Genomic DNA, 16,335 nt, shown 5'->3' with positions numbered 1-16,335 from the left:
TGGGTGTGAACAGCTTAGAGAGTCGTTGGGATGATCAATGGATAGTTGGTTCTCTCTGTCCTCTTGTGAGTCACTGAAAACAGCTGGGTTTTGGTGTGCATTCAGTTGTCTGGGAAGTGCGCCAAGGACTGCATTGTAGGTGGCTGATAAATGATGTCTTAGACCACCACCTCTGTTCAGTGATGGCCGTTCCAGGTTGACAAAAATGGCTTCTTTAACTCCTTGCTCATACCAATGATCCTCTCTGGCTAAAATGCATACGTTGCAATCCTGAAATGAGTGTCCTTTGTTGTTAAGATGAAGATAGACAGCAGAGTCCTGGCCTGAGGAACTGGCTCTCCTGTGTTGAGCCATGCGCCTGTGAAGTGGTTGATTTGTTTCCCCAATATACTAGGCCGTGCATTCCTCACTGAACTGAATTGCATACACTATGGTGTCCTGTCTGTGTCCGGCTACTCTGTCCTTAGGGTGGACCAGTTTCTGCTTCAGGGTGTTACTGGGTCTGTAATGTACCGGAATGTTGTGTTTGTAGAAGATCCTCCTAAGTTTCTCAGATAGACCAGAAATGTAGGGAATGACAATGTTCTTGTGTTTGTTCCTGTTATCCTCCTTGTCCGTTATGTTCCTATTTCTGCTCTTGAAATAGGAGATCACTAGAACAGACACGTTCTAGTGATCCAGTTACGTCACAAGCAGATATCCGGTTTCAGTGCAAATGGCTGTGGCCAGGTAAGCCTATTTTTAGCAATATCATAACTTTTAATGTGGATAAATTGTTGTTATAAAGTTTTATTTTTAATTTAAATGTGTATATATACAGTGGTGCTTGAAAGTTTGTGAACCCTTTAGAATTGTCTATATTTCTGCATAAGTATGACCTAAAACATCATCAAATTTCACACAAGTCCTAAAAGTAGATAAAGAGACCCCCATTAAAAAAGTGAGACAAAAATATTATACTTGGTCATTTATTTATTGAGAAAAATGATCCAATATTACATATCTGTGAGTGGCAAAAGTATGTGAACCATTGTTTTCAGTATCTGGTGTGACCCCCTTGTGCAGCAATAACTGCACCTAAACATTTCCGGTAACTGTTGATCAGTCCTGCACACCGGCTTGGAGGAATTTTAGCCCATTCATCCATACAGAACAGCTTCAACTCTGGGATGTTGGTGGGTTTCCTCACATGAACTGCTCACTTCAGGTCCTTCCACAACGTTTTGATTGGATTAAGGTCAGGACTTTGATTTGGCCATTCCAAAACATTATTCTTCTTTAACCATTCTTTGGTAGAATGACTTGTGTGCTTAGGGTCGTTGTCTTGCTGCATGACCCACCTTCTCTTGAGGTTCAGTTCATGGACAGATGTCCTGACATTTTCCTTTAGAATTTGCTGGTATAATTCAGAATTCATTGTTCCATCAATGATGGCAAGCCGTCCTGGCCCAGATGCAGCAAAACAGCCCCAAACCATGATACTACCACCACCATGTTTCACAGATGGGATAAGGTTCTAATGCTGGAATGCAGTGTTTTCCTTTCTCCAAACATAACGCTTCTCATTTAAACCAAAAAGTTCTATTTTGGTCTCATCTGTCCACAAAACATTTTGCAATAGCCTTCTGGCTTGCCCACATGATCTTTAGCAAACCGCAGATGAGCAGCAATGTTCTTTTTGGAGAGCAGTGACTTTCTCCTTGCAACCCTGCCATGCACACCATTGTTGTTCAGTGTTCTCCTGATGGTGGACTCATGAACATTAACATTAGCCAATGTGAGAGAGGCCTTCAGTTGCTTAGAAGTTACCCTGGGGTACTTTGTGACCTTGCCAACTATTACACACCTTGCTCTTGGAGTGATCTTTGTTGGTTGACCACTCCTGGGGAGGGTAACAATGGTCTTGAATTTCCTCCATTTGTACACAGTCTGTCTGACTGTGGATTGGTGGAGTCCAAACTCTTTAGAGATGGTTTTGTAACCTTTTCCAGGCTGATGAGCATCAACAACACTTTTTCTGAGGTCCTCAGAAATCTCCTTTGTTCATGGCATGATACACTTCCACAAACATGTGTTGTGAAGATCAGACTTTGATAGATCCCTGTTCTTTAAATAAAACAGGGTGCCCACTCACACCTGATTGCCATCCCATTGACTGAAAACATCTGGCTCTAATTTCACCTTCACATTAACTGCTAATCCTAGAGGTTCACATACTTTTGCCACTCACAGATATGTAATATTGGATCATTTTCCTCAATAAATAAATGACCAAGTATAGTATTTTTGTCTCATTTTTTTAACTGGGTCCTCTTTATCTACTTTTAGGACTTGTGTGAAAATCTGATGATGTTTTAGGTCATATTTATGCAGAAATATAGAAAATTCTAAAGGGTTCACAAACTTTCAAGCACCACTGTGTGTATATATATATATATATATATATATATATATATATATATATATATATATATATATATATATGGGGCGGGCATCAGGGCTCTTGCAGTGATTGGCAAACAGCATTTATTTTGGGGTTTTGTTTGACTTTAAATACTGCATTGGGACATGGGTAAGTGTCATCTCCTGTCACTGATTTTTCTCTTTATGGTTCATTTGGCTCAACAGGCAGCCATAAGTCTGCGAGTGTCTTATTCTATTACATTGTTCGAAGAGAAACAAATGTACTGGGTTTTAAAATGCACTGGGTTATTGGAAAACTCTCTGGGCTATTGCACGCTCTATAAACTTCTTTCAGGCACAACATATCCATGTAAACAGAGCATTTTAAATAAAAATAACCTATTACTGAGATGTAATTAGATATTTGGCTTGAAACATTGTTCCTGGAAGATGATTAAGATTAACTAGAATTATTTGAAAACAAAACAGCATTTATTGTTTCAGCATATGTCCTTGTGTATGAAAGCTAGAATTGTGTCATTGATTTTTCAGGGAAATTTAGTTCAGAGACGGCACGGTGGTGTAGTGGTTAGCGATGTCGCCTCACAGCAAGAAGGTCTGGGTTCAAGCCCCGTGGCCGATGAGGGCCTTTCTGTGCGGAGTTTGCATGTTCTCCCCATGTCTGCGTGGGTTTCCTCCGGGTGCTCCGGTTTCCCCCACAGTCCAAAGACATGCAGTTTAGGTTAACTGGTGACTCTAAATTGATCGTAGGTGTGAATGGTTGTCTGTGTCTATGTGTCAGCCCTGTGATGACCTGGCGACTTGTCCAGGGTGTACCCCACCTGTTGGCTGGGATAGGCTCCAGCTTGCCTGCGACCCTGTAGAACAGGATAAAGTGGCTAGAGATAATGAGATGAGATGAGATTTAGTTCAGAGTCCAAGTATATTTCCTCTAACAGCATGCCCTGTTGTAGGAAAGGGAAAAAAATCTTATGTAATCCATCCATCTATTATCTATAACATTTATCGGTCAGGGTCGCAGGGGAAACTGGAACCAATCCCAGCTGACTTCAGACAAGAGGTGGGGTTCACCCTGGGCAGATCACCAATATATCACAGTGCTAACACAGAGATGAACAACCATTCACACTCATGGCAAGTTAGAGTGGCCAGTTGACCTAACATACATGTCTTTGCACTGTGGGAGATAGTGTAGATTCTGTCTAGATTCTGCCAGGCTTATAGTACTCAAGTCCAGGACTCGGACTTTAGTCCAACTCATGCCCTAATTTTAAGAACTCGTGACTTGACTTGGACTTGAACACTGATGACTCGGACTTGGACTCGTGCATTAACTGCATTCGGACTTGTAAATTGGAGATGAGGACTCTGATTTTTTCTTTATTTTTTGTAACATGCCATAATAATTTGGCATAAGATATTTATATCTACATTAACTTTATACTAATTTCATGCAAGAGAATGCACATTCACCTGTTCATACGTCATGTTCAGGAACAAACTAACGTTAATGGTGCTAGAATGTCTGGAGAGAAGCCCCTATGATTGTCTGCTTTGCTTATACAGACTTGTAGTGCAGTGGGAAAAAATCCACTGCTATGTGTTCCATATGTAGAAGAACTATTGAGGAGACGACGGGGACAACCTCAAACTTCAATCGTCATTTGAACACTCCACCCAGAGAAGTAAACGACACACTATGTTCATTGCTCTGTTGATAGTGGGTTTTGTTTGCTGACCGATAAACTCCAAAAAACCGATTAACCCTCCGTCATGTTATTTGCCCTGTTAATAGTGGGCGGGGCTTGCTGAGCAATGAACAAGCTTTTTATCTGTAGCCTTGTAACTAAAATGGGGGCAGTCAAGCAGTAATGTTAGTCCAACACAGTAGCAGAGATGCTTTCACATAAAGGCAGCAACAGCCACCGTCAAATGGTGTGGTTGGAATCTTGTTCTCGGACTCGACTCAGATCAATAGTGGACTTGACTTGTAGTCGACTCAAAATTTTCTTGAATGACTTGGACTTGGGGCGGCATGGTGGTGTAGTGGTTAGTGCTGTCGCCTCACAGCAAGAAGGTCTGGGTTTGAGCCCCGTGGCCGGCGAGAGCCTTTCTGTGTGGAGTTTGCATGTTCTCCCCATATCCATGTGGGTTTCCTCCGGGTGCTCCGGTTTCCCCCACAGTCAAAACACATGCAGGTTAGGTTAACTGGTGACTCTAAATTGACCATAGGTGTGAGTGTGAATGGTTGTCTGTGTCTATGTGTCAGCCCTGTGATGACCTGGTGACTTGTCCAGGGTGTACCCCACCTTTCGCCCGTAGTCAGCTGGGATAGGCTCCAGCTTGCCTGCGACCCTGTAGAACAGGATAAAGCCACTAGAGATAATGAGATGAGACTTGGACTTGGGGTGGCACGGTGGTGTAGTGGTTAGTGCTGTCGCCTCACAGCAAGAAGGTCCGGGTTCGAGCCCCGTGGCCGGCAAGAGCCTTTCTGTGTGGAGTTTGCATGTTCTCCCCGTATCCACGTGGGTTTCCTCCGGGTGCTCCGGTTTCCCCCACAGTCAAAACACATGCAGGTTAGGTTAACTGGTGACTCTAAATTGACCGTAGGTGTGAGTGTGAATGGTTGTCTGTGTCTATGTGACAGCCCTGTGATGACCTGGCGACTTGTCCAGGGTGTACCCCACCTTTTGCCCGTAGTCAGCTGGGATAGGCTCCAGCTTGCCTGTGACCCTGTAGAACAGGATAAAGCGGCTAGAGATAATGAGATGAGATGAGACTTGGACTTGACTCGGACTTGAACACTGGGGACTTGAGACTGGACTCGGACTCGAGGTTTAGTGACTCAACTACAACATTGGATTCTGCTCAGGACATGGTACAGTAGACCACTTTAGTCTAGCACAGCTTTGTAAGGGGTCATGGGAGTATGCTACTCAAGACTGTGTTTTGGGGATTTGAAGAAGTTTGTGTGCCTCGACATTTGGTAATGGAGATCCTGCAGGGTATCTAGGTCACTACTTCATGCAGAGTTGTGTCATGCATCTAGAGTTGTGTCTACATTCTTGGTGTTAATTTGAGATTGTTTGATGAACAACTGACTGCAAAATACAACACTCTTTCTTATGAAGAGATTTGAGAAGGGACAAAGCTGAGGTTTTTCAACAAAGTTGATAAAGTCAGCAAAGTTGGCTAGACACTGATCAAATGTTATACCTGATCACTAAGACACACCCAGCTATAGTTAGTTAATAACTAAGAATAGTGAGTGCCAGCAACATGTTATCTAGCCCTTATGGCCTGGTAGGCCTTCAACATATTGCATACATGTCAACCCCAAATAGGCATCGCTTGTACTACAGTGTCTCAAAATCCTTACTTTCTATAAAAAAATCCATAATAACTACTGACATAACCATGCATAAAATAAGGTAATCTTACCTCCATTTGTTTCAGCAATAACTATTAAACTGCGATATGTTGCACACTGCATTTAATCCAAAATGATGTGCGATAAAATTGCAGAACACAACTTCGGATTTCACTACATTGTCACTACCAACTTTACTAGGTTGTTTCTGAGCAAAAAAATTTATTGGCTGCTGATTCTTTCTCTCTGTTACATTTCGCTGATGAAACTTCGATTTCATATAGTGACAGTTTGTACGGGTGGGTGGAGCACAGAAGGACAGCAGGCCAGAACTGAGTTCACAAAACTCTTTTTATTTTCACTTTTCAGTGTAAAACTTTAACTCTCCCAGCCATGCACACACACAGTCGTCTGGTTGGGGAGAGAGCTCCCTCTGCTCTCGCTCTCTCTCCTTAAATAGGGCGCGGTCACTGGGGAAGACACACAAACATTAATTAACATCAGGTGCAGTGATTCTGCCACTTACCTTCCCTGACTCCGCCCTCCAGTCACAGACCGACGCTTGACCACGCCCCCGCTGCCACACATATGTTCTTTTAGGTCATTGTCAGGTACAAGGTAGATGGATACAAGTGTAGAAGCATAAGTTTAATAATAAAGTACAGATATATACAATAGTGAACACAGACACACAGGCAAACAGTCCAAGTTGGCAGGCTAAATCCAAAATGTTAAACATGCAAAGGGTTGGGCGAGGAGCAAACAAGATATCAGAGGCAAAGTGAGAGCAAGAACGAAAAACAGGCACAGGAAACAGGAAATCAGAAACACGGGTAGTAAGGCTCAGTAATGCATACTGACATAGCGTAATACTTTGCACTGATCATGCGTCAGCACAGTCCTTAAATAGGTACACATATAGCTCCTTAATTGAGTTCAGGTGCGCATCATTAACGGCGCATGTGCTGGAATCCGCTCGATGCATGTGCAGCCTGGGGCGCACCTTCAGGTGCATGTGCCACAGCATGCAGAACTGACAGAGCCCCCCCAACAGCTCCCTCCAGGAGCAAAAATCCATCCTACTTGGCTCTGGTAGAGGCTCAGGTTCAGGCTCAGGACAAAACTTGGACTCCTGACTTGATATCTTGCACTGGTTTCGGGCTCTGGAGATGGCTCGGGCTTGATCTCTGGAGATGACTCGGGTTCTGGACTGGACTTGGGCCCGAGTTATGGAGATGACTTAAACTCTGGATTGGACACGGGCTCTGGAAATGACTTGGGCTATGTGCAGGAAGCGTGCAGAATTTGATTTGGACCCTGGTCTTGGCTTGGATCCAGGACTTACAGTGGACTTAAGCTCTGGACTGGATTCGAGCTGTGGAGATGACTTGAGCTTTGGGCTGAACTCTGGCTCCAGCTCAGGAGATGATTCAGGCTGGAGCTCTGGATTGGGCTTGGACGCAGGGCTGGTAGTGTGCTCGAGCTCAGGGCTGGACTTGAGCTCTGGAGATGACTCAGACCCTGGACTTGACTTGGACTCAGAGCTGGACTCAGGCATGGGCTCAAGCTCTGTCAGCGCATTGCTTCGGTCCTGGTTAGGACCTGGCGGTGGGATGACAATGACGTCTTCATAGCCAGGTGGTGGTGGGACAACGCAGATGTCTTCATAGCAAACTGAGGCAGAGGTCACTCTATCGTCCTCTAACACAGGTTCTGGAACAGGCTCAGGTTCTGGCACTGGCCCTGACTCTGGCATAGGTACTGGAGCTGGCGCAGGCTCCGACTTTGGCATTGGCTTTGATGCTTTAGCTGACACAGGCACTGGCTCTGGAGTAGACACTGACACAAGCTCTGACACTGGCTCTGGCACTGGAGCTGACTCCAACACTGGCACTGGTTCTGGAGTAGACACTGGTGCTGACTGACTCCAACTCTGGCACTGGCTCTGGAGCAGACACTGGTGTTGAATCTGACTCTGGCACTGGTTCTGGAGCTGACACTGGTGCTGACTCTGATGCTGGCACTGGTTCTGGAACAGATGCTGGCATTGGCTCTGGCACTGGAACAGACGCTGGCGCTGTCTTGGGTTCAGGCGCTGGCTCTGATGCAGGCTGTGGTACTGGTTCTGGTTCAGGTTCAGATGCTGGCTCTGGAACTGACTGTAGAACAGGCTGTGGGATTGGTTCTAAACTGACAGCCTTTAGGAGGTGCTCTAGGACAATGGCCTCCTCCGCTGCTGCTGCATTGGTCTCAGGCATGATAGCCCCCTCCCAGAAAATTTCATGGCGGTCCCTCTTTTCCAAAGATTCATAGATACACTAGAGCATGGCTAAAAAAGTCTGTGAGCTCTGAAGGCATGGGTGCTTGACCCTTACTAGATAATCCGCCCATCTGTGTGTTTGTCCAGCAATAAACATGAGGATAAAGCTTACCCAGATGGTTTCTGGTGGCTTGGGCTCTTGGAGGTCCTCAAAGAGCAAGTCATACTGAAGACTGAATCCCCTACGATGATATATTCAATAGTAGGGTGCCGGGGGACTCCAGTCAGAACTCAGCTGGAAATACGAGGCGAGGGGCCGAGACAGAGAAACCTGGAAGCGGCGTGGAATGGTGTACTGGAAAACTTCTGCTACATCCATTGTATAGCGAAATATTCTGTCAGGTACAAGGTAGACGGATGCAAATGCAGAAGTACAAGTTTAATAATAAAGTGCAGATATGTACAACACAGGCAAACAGTCCAAATCGGCAGACTAAATCCAAAACGTTAAACATGCAAAGGGTTGGGCTCAAAAAGGATATCAGAGGCAAAGCAAAAGTGAGAATGAGAACAAGAAACAGGCACAGGAATCAGGAAACAGAAAATCAGAAACACGGGTAGTAAGGCTCGGGAATGTGTACTGACATAGCATAATACTTTGCACAGATCGTGCATCAGCACAGTCCTTAAATAGGTGCACATATAGGTCCTTAATTGAGTTGAGGTGCACGTTGTTAATGGCGCGCTTGCTGGAGTCTGCTCGACGCGCATGGAGCTCGGGGTGCATGCGCCACAGCACGCAGGACTGACAGTCGTACAACCCCGATGCCACAACCTTAACATCCTGATTACAAAGTGAACAATTGGTGTTATCACTTCCTAGCTTCGATGGAAGAATAATGCCATCAAACATTTCCATCCATTCTGGAAGAAAATGATCCCCTGATTTTGTCTTCCATCATTTCTTTGGTGGAACCTCTACCATGACTCACCTTGTGTGCTTGAAAAATTTGTGCTCAGCTGGAAGATGACTACTTGCACAACTGCGCATGTGTGGACATTTGGATCAATTTGTGTTATTCTGGAAATGCAAATCGAGTAACTCTGAAGGTAAATGAAGGCGTCTTCTGCGATGTTTGTGTACTAAAACGTTGAACATTTTTTTAGGGTAAAAGCATAATTTCCGTAGCATTTTACCAATATGCCCGTATAAATTTAAAATGCCCAAAATCCATACTAAATATGGATAGGGGTTGACATGTATGATATTGTCCAGTTACAGATCAAAGCTATTTTATCTTGCACGTAGGAAGCACGACCCTTGGCCTTACCAGATCTAATAAGTAGGGGTTAAATCCCTACTTCTTCAAGGCACTCATAATGTCCTCATCCTAATGGTTGTGAGAGTCATTGGCAATGCAAATCTGGTGGGCATTGTACTTGTGTTCCTCACCTGCATGTTCCTTGGACCAACTTGTTTTTGACCTAAAATTTGTGGAGTTATAACAAAATGAGGCAAAGTTTTCACCTGGGTCCCAGTTTGGGTGCCAGAGTGGGATAGGCTTTGTCAAGGGTCTGCAATGGTAGTAAGTTATTCCCAAAGACCTCAGTGAGTAGTGTAAGCATTTAAATTTACATTCACACATTTCACTGATGCTTTTATCCAAAGTGACTTACAGTTGATTGGAAGAACAACCTTCTTATCGGTAGCAAAAAGCAATTGATCCATCTCTACAAAGGAAGTTGTCTTTACCATTGAAAAGAAACTCTTAGTCGGCTTTTCTTGGTTGTTGGATTCCTTTTCTGCCGTAAAAAACTGGAAAAATACTGAGCTTATCGATTCCGGGAGGTCCACCATCTGACTTCCTGGTTCACACAGACTTGGTAGCCTCTGCAGTAGACTGAAGGGTTGTGATACATTGCAGGTCTTTTGTACTGTGGCCTGAATTCAAGGCAGTCAAGATTCAATTACTACAAACATCGACATAACTCTGTCAAGAGTGCCTTTATGTGCTGTTCAAAGTGTTGCTAAAAGTTTGATCACATTTTCACTGTTCTTAGTTTGAATGTCACTTATATAACTTAATAACTGTAAATTAAAGGTGACCCCCAGAGAAGAAGGCTCCTCCATTAGTGGTAACCGAAAACAATGCTGTTTTACCTAATTATATTTGGCATTTAAATATCCTCAGACTTGGCTGCTCTTTTATATGGTATATAAAGATTAATAAGCGTTAAAGCTGATAAAAACAATGATACCACCTACTGTGATATTTGAAAGGCATTGGACAATGTTTATTCATTGTGGCCCCATTTGAAAGGTACATTATGTATGATGTCATAAGCAATGGTACCTCTCTAACTCTAGCCTTCACCTTTGCAACTTTTCATGCAAACTGCTTCTTTGCCCCGTCCAGATGCAGACTCCAGTGATTGTGAATAACTTTGTGTCCCCTGCACCGCTGCCCCGTCAAGGGGATAACTTAGCAGAGGGCCGTGTGTGTCGTGTATCTGGTTGGGGATTCACCAGCCCCACAGGGGGTACCCCAACATCTCTTCACACCGCCATAGTGCCCATCATCTCCAGTGCCTATTGCAACAGGACGGACTCCTACGATGGCAACATCACAGAAAACATGATCTGCGCTGGCTATGCTGATGGAGGAACAGATGCTTGTAATGTAAGTTACACATTTGTGACATTATTTCAAAATAATTGTCACATTATAGATTTTTAATTAGAACCAATTCGTGCAACAATCTGAGTAGTCATAGCAACTCACTTACTCATGGAGAACCACTTAATCAAGTTTAATGAAAATAGACATGTGTATAGAATCTGAATTAATAGGCTAAACAGAAACAGTTTCAGCATGTGATTTCAGTGTTTAGAAATATTGACACTTGCTTTGATTGTGCAGGGTGTCTAAGAGTTTCCACTTTGCAGGGTGACTCTGGCGGGCCACTGGTGTGTGAAGGTCGTGTCTACGGGATCGTGTCTTGGGGAAACAGTTGTGCAGATCCTCGGTATCCTGGAGTTTACACTGCTGTGTCGAAGTTTCGCAAGTGGATAGACAACACTGTATTTGGCTTTTATGGGAACTGTGGCAAGAACTAGACTATGCTACCTCAATACATTTTCAACCATTAACTTGAAACCACAAAGAGATGAACATGCCAAATTTTTTGAGTATATCTTCTTGTTGTGTTATTGTGTTAATAATGTTAAATGTAACTTATGATGCTTTATGCCACCTGCTGAATTCTCCGTTTGGATTGGAAGGAGTCTCCAGTCATTGTACAGTCATTGTTACATTCAGAGGTAAAGCTGTGGCTTTACATTTTCAGATAATGAAAACGTTTCAGGTCGGAGGATGTTGTGTTTTGCGGTTCCTTGGCAAGTTGCATTTTCTTTCTGTTATTAACTTTGTGAGAGAAAAAGGGAAGCTGGTGAGTACTGAATGACTGTTTATAACTGCTATATAGTAATAAGTGATAACAGGAACTAACTTGTTCCACAAATGTAAGTATAAAGAGATAAAAGGTACAGCATGTCGTTCTTTTAATTAAAAAAAATAATTGGCAAGTCACTGGTATAAGAGGAATAATCATCATCATATCTTGTCACACCAATGTGTAATCCATGCACTGTAAAAAATGTCCTAACCAAATACCACTGTTAATTTAACAGTAAGAATATGTTGAATTGATCATATTTTTTTTGTAGAATTTACAAATTGTTGTAGTTTAAACACAGACAAACTGTAATACTAAAACAGAATGTGATAGTTAAAATTACATCATTGCCCTGTTAAAAAAATAAAAAAAATGTCAGTAGAGGCTCTCCGGCACATTTCGTAAAACTCTAAATCAAATAAAATATCTGTCTAGTAGATCACTGCTTGTAACCATCATTTTGGAGCCACAAAAACCAATAATCGAGAACACTCGCAATTCATTCCTAGATGCTTTTTTTATTGTACAATGAATATCCGTAAAATTAACAGTTATGTATTGATTATTGTACATTGAATACCTAAATTTACATTTAGTTATCATTAATTGTACATGGAATCCCAGTGAAATGTACAAGTTATTCTGTAATGTTGTTTACATTTCACTGTATTTTTAACAGGATTATTCTGGCAACCACAGCTGCCAGTATTTTTCCGTAAAAACAACGGATTTTTTTTTACAGTGTGTGATCGCAGCACTGTTGCAAGATTTAAGGTCCTCTTCTGAACATGTACAGTAGGTCCTTGGGGGCAATCCTGGAGGATGTGATGCATGGTCTGAGAAGTTACGCCGCAAGGGAGGGCACCCAGCATCTGTGGAGAAACCCCATCTGTGGAGGGAGTCCCCAGTCTTCCCCACTCCTGCTTGTTCCCTATTTAATGTCACCCACTTCTTTCTCCCTCAGACTGACCCACTGGGTAACATTTCACCTGGACTTGGCAAAGCTTTGTTGTGGGGGTGTTGGCCAGTCTGTCCCCACCTGTCCAATCTGTAAGCCACTGCCTGTGCTTTATCCAGGCCCTCAACCATCATAAAGCTTCTGCATGATCTTAATTGCTGTTTCACTTTTCTGGTGACCATAGAGAGGGTGTCTTGGGTCATTTGCTTGTTTGTATTTCTCAACTTTCATGATGGTTTCACGTCGAATGTTTGGTGGTGGTATCCCAGCGAGTCTATATAATATAATACTGATGTTAGTGTAGCTTTCAGTGTCCCAGTGATTGTCCTGCATAACTTGTTCAGCTCTGAGTCCACTTTGTGTGCATGGCACATCCTTGCCCAGACTGGTGAGCAATATTCTGCAGTGGAATAGCAGAGTGCTAGAGCTGTTTGCCTCAAGGTTTTGGGATCTGCCCCCCCAACTGGTGTTGGCTAGTTTGCTGAGGAGATTATTCCTAGTTGACACTTTCCTCTTCAGTTTGTTGACATGTTCTTTAAAGGAAAGTGTTCTGTCAAGGGTGACGCCAAAGTAAACTGGGTACTGTTGGTGCTCCAGCTCCGTATTACCCCATTTGATCCTTAGCTTTCTGTTTTCTAGGTAGTTGTTGAGGTGGAAAGAGCTTACTTGTGAAGAGGAATAAAACACTTAGGGATGAACTGTTCTTGGAAAATTTGTTAGTAACTTAGGGATGGTAACAGTAACTCTGTGTCATACCGCCTCATTGTTGATTAACTTTCTTATAAGAGCACACCCCCAATTATTATTTTGTTACTTATTTAATAAACTAATTTAAGAAAGAAATATTTGGGGCATGTCACTACAAATTGAGTCCAGTCAGTCAAAAAAATTAAACGTTAATTATCTTTAAAATAAGGGGTGATTTTTTTCTTTTTCTTTTTAAATTTAGTGCAGTCATTCCAGAGTAATTAACAGAAAAGTTTCTTCTTCTTCCAGCTACTCCCATTAGGGGTGGCTACAGCAGTTCATCAGGAGCTGCATATTTGATTTGGCATAGGTTTTACACCAGATGCCCTTCCTGACACAACCCTCCCCAATCTATCTTGGGACCGGCGTTAAGCATGTACTGGCTTGTGTAGCCCCAGTGACTGGGTATTTTACCTAATCTACATGTCTTTGACCTGTGGGAGGAAACCAGAGCTTCCAGAGGAAACCCACACAGACACAGGGAGAACATGCAAACTCCACACAGAAACGCCCCCGTCGGCCGTGAGGTTTGAACCCAGAACCTTCTTGCTGTGAGACGACAGTGCTAACCACTACACCACCAATTAGCAAAATATTTTCAGGTAGCATAATCTTCACAGAAAATTAAAGTTTGGAGAAAATCAGCTGTAAACTTTGCGTGATGTGTAAATTGAAATTAATGTATAGCACACTTTTATTTGGCCTACAAAGTCATACTTACAAGTTGTTTTTACCATATAATATTTTGTTCACAGTTACAGTAAAGATTAAATAATATATTTACTGTAAAATTAGAAAAAAATGGTGGTTTTTTTTGATGCACTCTTATTTCAGATCACTGTATCTCAGAATGAACTTTGGCTACACTGGACTCATTTTGTGGTGACACACAAAATGGTTTACGAAATGTATAGCTAAACTAATAATTATATTTAAAGAAATTATATTTCCTCAGTTTTACTCGGCTAATTTTTAAAAAAATCTTTCTGAGAGTGTAACTGTGCAGTGTGAACTGTTGTGTATGTTCTTTAGTAGGTGCCATATTGTGTAGCACAAATATCATGTTAGTGGATCCAACAAATACAGTGTGCTCCACCCAATGAATTACCATTGATTATAAATCTAATATAAATTTGCATTTTTCTCAGAAATCCCAGTGCACTGACTCATTTCAAATTCTTTAAACTCTGTTACCTTCAAGTTGCTGAAAGAGACGTCTGTGAATCTTGCTGACATCAAACTGACTTCTGCTGTCAGCTCGTACACTGATTGACTTTCTAAAATGAGCTAAATTAGCAAAAGGCTACACACACAACTGTGTCTTTGCACCAAAAGCACCTTATAAGCAAAAGAAGCTGTCAGGATTTAGACAGTTTAGCCAACATACTTTAAAAGAAGTATGTTGTCCGTTTGGTTTTACGTTTGTGTTTTGAAAATTGGTTTTGATTATTGTCAAAATGACCCCTTGACTAGTTATGCCAATAAAGGCCTGGTTAACATTACAGAGTGTTATCCGATAACTAAAAACCACTATTAATGTCTCTGAGTAGTGTCTGCAATTGAACTTATTCTGGAGTCTAATAAATTGTTAATTGTACTGTATAAACACTGTTTGATATTTTAGTGGGGCTGTTAAGCTCTTATTATCAGAAGAATTGTGCACAAAATGAAAAAAGCATGAAACTTTCAGAGTTTGTTCTTGAAGGCATAAGCTTTAATTTGAGACGTGGAGGCATTCTCAGTTTGACCTCTGGGGTCAGCTAGAGGTCATTGACCTCCATGATGGCACATTTCTATGCATGAAATTAGAAAAGGCTGTATTTTAACACCTAAATGTGATGTAAATATAAAATAAATGTGTTTTTCCATGTTACTGGGCATGAAAAAATCATATATAATACTGATATTCCTCTTAGGGGTAACTTCAGGGGTCAGGTAGAGGTCATTGACCTTTGAAATTTGAAGTTTCTATGCATGGCATTCTAGACGGGTGTATCTTAGGATCTAAATGTGATAGAAATGTGAAATTAATGTGTATTTCCTTGTTTCTGACCATGAGAAACCCATTTTTAATACTGGTATTACTCTTACAGGTCATCTCTGGGGTCAGCTAGAGGTCACTGACCTCCAGCATAATGCATATCTATGCACGAAATTAGAAACGGGTGTATCTTAGGTTCTAAATGTGATAGAAATGTAAATTAAATGTGTATTTCCATGTTTCTGGCCATGATAAACTAATTTCTAATACTGATATCATTTTTATAAATCACCTCTGAGGTCAGCTAGAGGTCACTGACCTCCACGATAATGCATTTCTAAGCATGAAATTAGAAATAATCTATCTTTGGATTAAAATGTGAAATACTGTAAATGTAAAGTAAATATATGATTCCATGTTTCTGGACATGACACAACTCATTTCTGATAAGTAAAACGTCTCCAGTGGTCACAAACTATGTCAGAAGCTGAACACAGTTGCCCCATTTCCATTGATAATTTCAAAGTGAGTAATGTTTTGGAGCATTTGCTCTCATTTGCACTAGAGTTGAAGAATACAGTATATTGTAGTTTAATTTTCAGTCATTTTAATGTTGGACATTGATAGGGCAATTCTAAATTCACAGGAATAACTATATGTCAGTCTAGCAGAGGTAGAGATTCAACGGAATTTTCATGTTCATGTTTTGTGTGTAGCCCATTATTTTCCCGCGGTTCAGAGTGGGGCAAGGGGTGTGGTTTTCCAGTGTTCTGTTTTCAGTGTTTCTGTTTCAGTGTTCTGTTTTCAGTGTTCTGTTTTCCAGTGTTCTGTAGTTACAATTTGTAGGCCAACATTGTAATCCCCAAAGGTCAAGGCCCTTAGAATAAATGTAGATACTATAGTGATTTTAAAATGTTCTTTATGGAACCTGTTCAACTGTTTACACTGCATTTAGAGTTTTGATTGTAGTTCAAGTTTTTGATTAGTTAAAGTTTATAATTTCTGACAAGTTGAAGTATATTTCTGTCATGTTCATATTCATATGGAATTGTTTCTTACAATCCAAAACACATGAGATTTTTATATAGATTTATCAAAATGTGGGATGTTTCCCAACCTTGCCTGTTCTCCATGATGTT

General features: G+C 41.7%; 1 protein-coding gene across 2 annotated transcripts in view; it reads left to right on the top strand.

Moving 5' to 3' along the window:
- Positions 1 to 11,218, top strand: part of zmp:0000001088 (trypsin) — an 88,401-nt gene extending 77,183 nt beyond the window's left edge. For both annotated transcript variants that reach the window (XM_060937613.1, XM_060937612.1), the window contains exons 4-5: positions 10,472 to 10,735; positions 11,002 to 11,218. In XM_060937613.1, the coding sequence (XP_060793596.1) occupies positions 10,472 to 10,735; positions 11,002 to 11,172 (435 nt within the window). In that variant the 3' untranslated portion in view covers positions 11,173 to 11,218. The remainder of the gene's footprint in view (positions 1 to 10,471; positions 10,736 to 11,001) is intronic.
- Positions 11,219 to 16,335: the final 5,117 nt, after the last annotated feature.

The sequence above is a fragment of the Neoarius graeffei genome, chromosome 13 (assembly GCF_027579695.1).
Source record: "Neoarius graeffei isolate fNeoGra1 chromosome 13, fNeoGra1.pri, whole genome shotgun sequence".
Classification (NCBI taxonomy): domain Eukaryota; kingdom Metazoa; phylum Chordata; class Actinopteri; order Siluriformes; family Ariidae; genus Neoarius; species Neoarius graeffei.
The sequence above is the reverse complement of the archived record's forward strand: the minus strand, read 5'-3'. Positions and strand labels throughout refer to the sequence as shown.